Raw genomic sequence first — 6,113 nt, 5'->3', positions numbered from 1 at the left:
CAGCCCACAGAAAGATGCGACGTATTGGGCTTAGACCCAGAAGAGCTGAAGACCGTTATCAGCTCCTTCGCCGGTGACCCCAAGTTGCTCAAACATCAGATACTGAGGGTGAGCAAACTCTCTAATACCATCGTCGTTACTACGTGCGACTCCACGCAGGCCACGCATCTCCTCCGTATGGGTGTGTTACCTTTGCGATCGAGACCACCACTCCCGGTGCGTACGCACCAAGTTCCCACGGACGGTATCTCCCGGGGAGTAATCCATGGCTGCAAACCCAACGAACCCACGGCTAAGCTTCTGGAGGCGCTGTACGCCGACGGAGTGGATGTCCTGACGGCCCGGCCTATGGGCTCCAAAGGTACAGTCCTCATCCACTTTGCATCTCCGCATCCGCCACGCGAAGTTATGTATTGGAGCTTCCCGAGAAGGGTGGAATGCTACGAACAGCGATCGCTCGTGTGCCCGCGCTGTCACCGCCCGGGACATAAAGCCACCAGCTGCCCGATTAACCAGCCGGTCTGCAGCAACTGCGGAAAACAACACGAGCAACCCCCGGAAGCCTGCCCGAATGGCGAGGCCAAGTACTGCGGTCATTGTAAACAGGATGGACACGTGGCTACTGATCCCTCTTGTCCCGCTCGAGCTCAATTCGCTCAGCGCGCGAAACAAAGGGAAGGAGCCAAACAAGAAAGACTGGCACGGAGCCGCTCGCGCAAGCGCAGGCAGCGATTTAAGCAACCCTCTGTCACCACTAACTCACGTCCCGGTTCCAAGAGTACTACCTCCCAGCTGCGCGGGTCGAGCAAGGTTCAGATCCAGGATCCGCTCCACTCCTACGCCGATATAACTGCGAGAGGTCTCAAGGGCGGTCGCAGCCCAAATGCACGCCAGATGCTTGAGACACTCCAGGTCGAGCAAGACCGCGATCAAGCCGATTTCGACAGCACTATCAAACGTCTGGAACAACAACTGAAAGAAATTCAGCGTACAATGGAACAAGTCAAGTGCAAACACAATCAACGGCAGAAATCACGAGCAGATCGGCTCCGGGCGCTGCACTTTGAAGTTGAGGAAGAAGAGAGATTGGAAACCGAGCTCCTTGAGAAAAGCAAGCGACGCCAGTCCCTTTCACCTGGGCGGTGTCGCACACCATCTGGAAATACTTCATCCACACGACAGCAGGCAAGAAAGCAATCCCACGTACCTGCACCCCAGCACCAGGCAGCAAGCCAGAACTCTAACGAGCCGCCGGTATGGATACAACAACTCATACAGCAGCAACAGCAGCAAGCAGAGCAGATGAAACAAATACAGCAGATGCAGCAGCAAATACAAATGCAACAACAACAACAAACGCAGCAGTTCCTCCAACAGGTGACTCAAATGGTCGCACAACAGGTCGCTCAGATGTTCTCCCCCATACTTAGCCAACATGGACCCAGCCTGCACCAGCCGCAACCAACCTCCACTGAACCGCAGCTCGGCGCACCCACCGCCTGAGCGTCCTCCCGACCTCCTGCAGTGGAACTGCCGCTCGCTACGTCAGAGCGCTGCCGAGCTTGTCGAGCTCTTCCGCTTAACCGGAAGGCCGGCGGCGCTTCTGCTGCAGGAGGCACGGGGGATGAGTCCGGGCATCTCGGGCTTCAACGGATACTTCCAACCAACGATTGAACACGGACTAAGAGGCGGATCAAGTGACACATCTCAGACCATTGAAGCACAAGCTGCGGTGTTTGTGCGCAAGGGCCTCCCACAGGCACAAATAGATACGACGGCCTACTGCAACCCGTTCCAGGAGGTGGTGGCGGTTCGCTGCACGCTTGGACGTCACCGGGTCATCCTAACCTCCTGCTACGCGAGACCTGAGTCAAGCTGTTCCAGGCGCGGCCACGCTGGACAAGCCGGCTTCCAATGGCTGATGGACCTCCGGCAGCGCTACCCCCGTGACCGCCTGCTCGTGGCGGGCGATTTTAATGCGCACCACCCGGACTGGGGGTACTCGATTGCTAACGCCAGGGGCGCGCGGCTAAAGGAGGCAGCGGAGTTGGCGCACCTCACTCTGGCCAACGACCTCGACTACCCAACGCGCCACGGACTGCACGAGGGACAGCGAGACACCACCCCGGACCTGACCTGGGCAGACTCCCGACTGGTGACCGACTGGCGGTGCGGACCGGACCCTATGGGGTCCGACCACTATCCCATCTGGCTGGAGCTCTCAACCGGCGGCAAAGCAGGGCGCAGACGTTTAACTCAGGCTATCGACTGGGACGCCTTCCGAAAGGCGGTGGCCTCGTGCGAAGACGCGGTTCCCGTAACCGCAAAATTACTGAGGGCAGCGCAAGCGGCCACGCGAAACCTGGAGGTGGAAGACCAAGACCCGGTTCCCGACAAACATCTAATGAACCTGTGGGAAGCACGCAAGCGGCTCCACAAGATATATCTTAACAACGGCAAACGATTCAAGGACCTAGTGCGTTTGCGCAACAAGACGGCACAGGCACGTAGATATGCCAAACGCCTGGCTCGCTCGAGGTGGCTTGACCATTGCGCGACGTTTGACGAACGAACTGGCACCCGCAAGCTATGGCGCGCCCACAGAGCCTTGACCGGCAAGACCAAGGCGCCCAACACTGCTCGCAACATCCAGCTAGCCACCGACCAAACTCCGGAGCAGTTTGAGGAAGCGGCCGCCAAGGCCTTTTTCCCACAACCTGCTAACGATCCGGACCTGTGCCTGTACGAACTGCAACCGCCGAGCGACACAGAACAAGACGCCCCGTTCACGATTCAAGAATTGACACTGGCCTTGGACTCTGTCAACGAGCGCAGCGCCCCTGGCAAGGATGGAATCACGTGGCGCATGCTGCGCAACCTGGACGAGCCGGAGAAACGAAAGCTCCTGAAAGAACTTAACGACGTCTGGGCGTCAGGAGTACTACCGGCCGACTGGAAACATTCAGTGGTGTACCCTATTCCGAAACCAGGAAAGAGTCCGGATCAAATACAGAACCTCCGACCAATCTCACTTACGTCTACGCTATGCAAGCTACTCGAACGGATGATCCTTACGCGACTCACTTATGTCTTGGAAGAAGCCAGGGACGACCCTTACTACGACACTGCGCAGACCGGTTTTCGCCCCGGACTGTGCACCCACGACAGCCTACACCTCCTTCGAAACTTTGTGGGTAAGAGGCGCCGAGGAACCAACAAGGTACCCGGACTCCTGGTGGCAGTGGATCTCCGGAAAGCTTTTGACACCGTCGAGCATTCGGCAGTGATCGAAGAACTCGAAGAGAGTGGCGCAGGCACCCGCATAATCAATTTCGTGAAAAGCTTCCTCAAGAATCGTACCTTTGAGATCAGCTCGGGCGCCCAGCAACCCCGCATGTTCCAGAATTTCCGTGGAGTACCTCAAGGAGCCATCCTTTCGCCGACCCTTTTCAACTTGGTCATGAGAAAAATAGCAAGAGTGTTGCGCGCCGTCCCACACCTTCAGCACACAACTTATGCGGACGACATCACCCTTTGGGTGGACCCCCGAAACACAAAGCTCGACACTAAAGAAACGGTCGAAACCATGCAGACGGCCCTAGATGCCATTGACCAGTGCCTGCAAACTACGGGCATGCAACCTTCCCCAGAGAAGACAGCCTTCCTCATCGTCGGCGGTCTTGAGCACAACAGAGCTCAAATACACCTGACCCTGGCCGGCCAGTCCATTCAGCGCTCCCCCGAACGCTGGATTCGCATATTGGGAGTCCCACTGCACGAACAAGGAGGAGCGCAAGAGTGGATCAAGCAACTCAAACCCAAGTGGCGACAACAGCTCCAACTCATTAAGAGAATGGGCAACCGCCTTGGTGGCGCGGGCACGCGCACCATCCGCTTGCTCACTCAAGCAGTCCTGACCTCAAAAGCCTGCTATGGAGCCGCATGTTTCGTCCTGACCAAGGCGCAGCTCAAACAGCTGGAAATATTGCATCGTGAATGCCTGCGTGCAATCACCGGTCTCCCAAGACACACTAAGACGGAAGAGCTGTATCGGTACTCGAATCTTCCGACTCTACAAGCCATCATTGAGACCCGCGTTGCCGGCCATCGGCGGCGCCGGACATCGACTAGAGCCGGTCAACGTCTTCTGGATTTACAGGGTTGGCGGCCTCCCGTAGGAGAGGCCCCGCCTCCGAAGAGCATGCCACCATGGGAGGACATTATGGTCAGAAACCCCAAGCCGCTCACTCGCAAACAACACCGCGAAGAACATTCAGAAGAAAGAGCTGCACTTGCTGCGCGGGCAGACCTCGTGGAGCACGCGGTCTTCACAGACGCCGCATGGTGCCAAGAGACGAAGCGGGCCACACTCGCCTACGCTACTGGCCAGGACCGATATGCTCAGACACTTCAATACGACAGCGAACCTAGCACGAGCCGCCTCGAACTGGATGCAATACACCTGGCACTATCTCGAATAAGAGAGACATTCGACCTAGTGGACGTACCCACCCGTGTAACCATCTTCACGGATTGTAGGGAAGCCCTTGCCCGTCTGGGGAAAACTCCTCGCGAAGGGACGCTCTGCCAGCGAATCAAGAGTCTGTGCTCGTATTTGAAAAACACCAAAGGTATTGAGGTGAGAGTGGACTGGGTCCCGGGACACGCGGGCGGCATCGGTAACGAGGCCGCACACGCGTGGGCGAGCGAGCAAAGGGAAGACCGCTCCAACCCAGGGATCTTCGTCCCCTTCGCGCCGCCGGACCCAGACCCCATAGAGAAGAAATCTGCGGCCCGACAAGAGGATCAGCGTCGGCTGCGAGATCAAACACCCTACAACCCGGCACCGCTACCCAAGGGTTTACCCAGAGGGGCACAAGTGTTAATTCACAAGGCCCGCACCGGAGCTGCGCTCACCGAAGACATACTCGCTCGGTGGCGTAGCTACAAACCACGGAGGGGCCGCCCACCCGACCAAGTGCCACCGGAAGGGTCCGAGCCCGCTGCACTTGTCGTCTGCACTACATGCACCGCCGGCGTGAGCCCGACGATCCGACACTTACTCTGGGATTGTGCCGGCTTGCGAGACAAAAGAGCCGAACACCTGGGGCCTCACATCGACACTTTAGAGGCCTGGATCACACCGGTTAACGAGGCACGGGCCAGGGAGACGCTGATCTCCCTATGGGAGTTCGCGCGCTCGACAGGAGTGCACCGCCGAATGTAAAGTTTTCCTACCTATGTTCCCCTTCCCCCAATGAGGCCATGGCGCCACCCTTTTTGAAAATAAAGTTAATCATCATCATCATGGTAGACATTCGAAGATCAGTCAGTTTGGGATTAAGTATGTTTATCACCGGAAATAAGATTATAAAAGTAATGTCAGGTTGTCAATATTGGTGGTGATGCTTCAAGAACGCAAGGACACTAAACTTGACATTGTCGATTTGAACACGCACCATCAAATTTGTCGTTCACAACTGATAATCCTGACTCCATCATCAAAGGTATCAACTATCAAATGACGTCACTGAACGCGCCCGCACACTATATACGCGCCCTGGCACGAGTCTTTCGCTTGAAAGTCAATCATGGCCACTCTTCAGTTCATTGAACGCGAGCCGTTTTAAATCCAGAATCTCTTGAACCGTTATTTCGAAAATTGCAGGCTGTGCTGTTCCTCGTCATTGCTCATTGGAACACCTCTAAGCAGGGTCGTCGAAACAGGAGGATGGGGAGGGGGGGGGGGGGGGGAATTAGCCCCCCCTCCCCCAATGGCGTCGAAAGAGGGGGCAAGGGGCATAAGGGTGGAAGGGGGGGGGGGGGGGGGGGGCGGGGGGGGTATCGCCCCAGCCCCGAACCACCATAGCATTTCAGAGAGTTATAATAAAATATTAGGGGAAAGGAATATCCCCCTTCTTCACCACCATCACCTCCTCTCTCTCTCTCTTTCTCTCTCCCGAACCATTTCTACGGCCCTTCTTGAGACTCCTATTTGTTTGTGCGTGTGTGTGTGTGTGTTGGTCGTACCTTAATTCATTCTTTAGAGCGCAGCTCTTCGGCGCCCATTTCCGGGTTTCGGGGCATGGGCGTCGCCGTCGGCGTAACCGGCC

The 6,113-nt window shown here is 56.7% G+C and overlaps 1 protein-coding gene across 1 annotated transcript; it reads left to right on the top strand.

Annotated features, from left to right (window-relative positions):
• The first annotated feature begins 1,624 nt into the window (after positions 1-1,624).
• Positions 1,625-5,291, top strand: LOC115328903 (RNA-directed DNA polymerase from mobile element jockey). Its single transcript, XM_040500276.2, has one exon. The coding sequence runs from the start codon at positions 1,625-1,627 to the stop codon at positions 5,225-5,227; it is 3,603 nt and encodes a 1,200-aa protein (XP_040356210.2). The 3' UTR covers positions 5,228-5,291.
• Positions 5,292-6,113: the final 822 nt, after the last annotated feature.

The sequence above is a fragment of the Ixodes scapularis genome, unplaced genomic scaffold, assembly GCF_016920785.2.
Source record: "Ixodes scapularis isolate PalLabHiFi unplaced genomic scaffold, ASM1692078v2 PGA_scaffold0__279_contigs__length_252992795, whole genome shotgun sequence".
NCBI classification, from domain to species: Eukaryota; Metazoa; Arthropoda; class Arachnida; order Ixodida; family Ixodidae; genus Ixodes; species Ixodes scapularis.
This window is presented reverse-complemented; position numbering and strand designations above follow the sequence as displayed.

Bases quoted from the DNA above. Each gene is read 5' to 3' on its own strand.
- LOC115328903 (XM_040500276.2), top strand. From the start codon at position 1,625: ATGAGTCCGGGCATCTCGGGCTTCAACGGATACTTCCAACCAACGATT.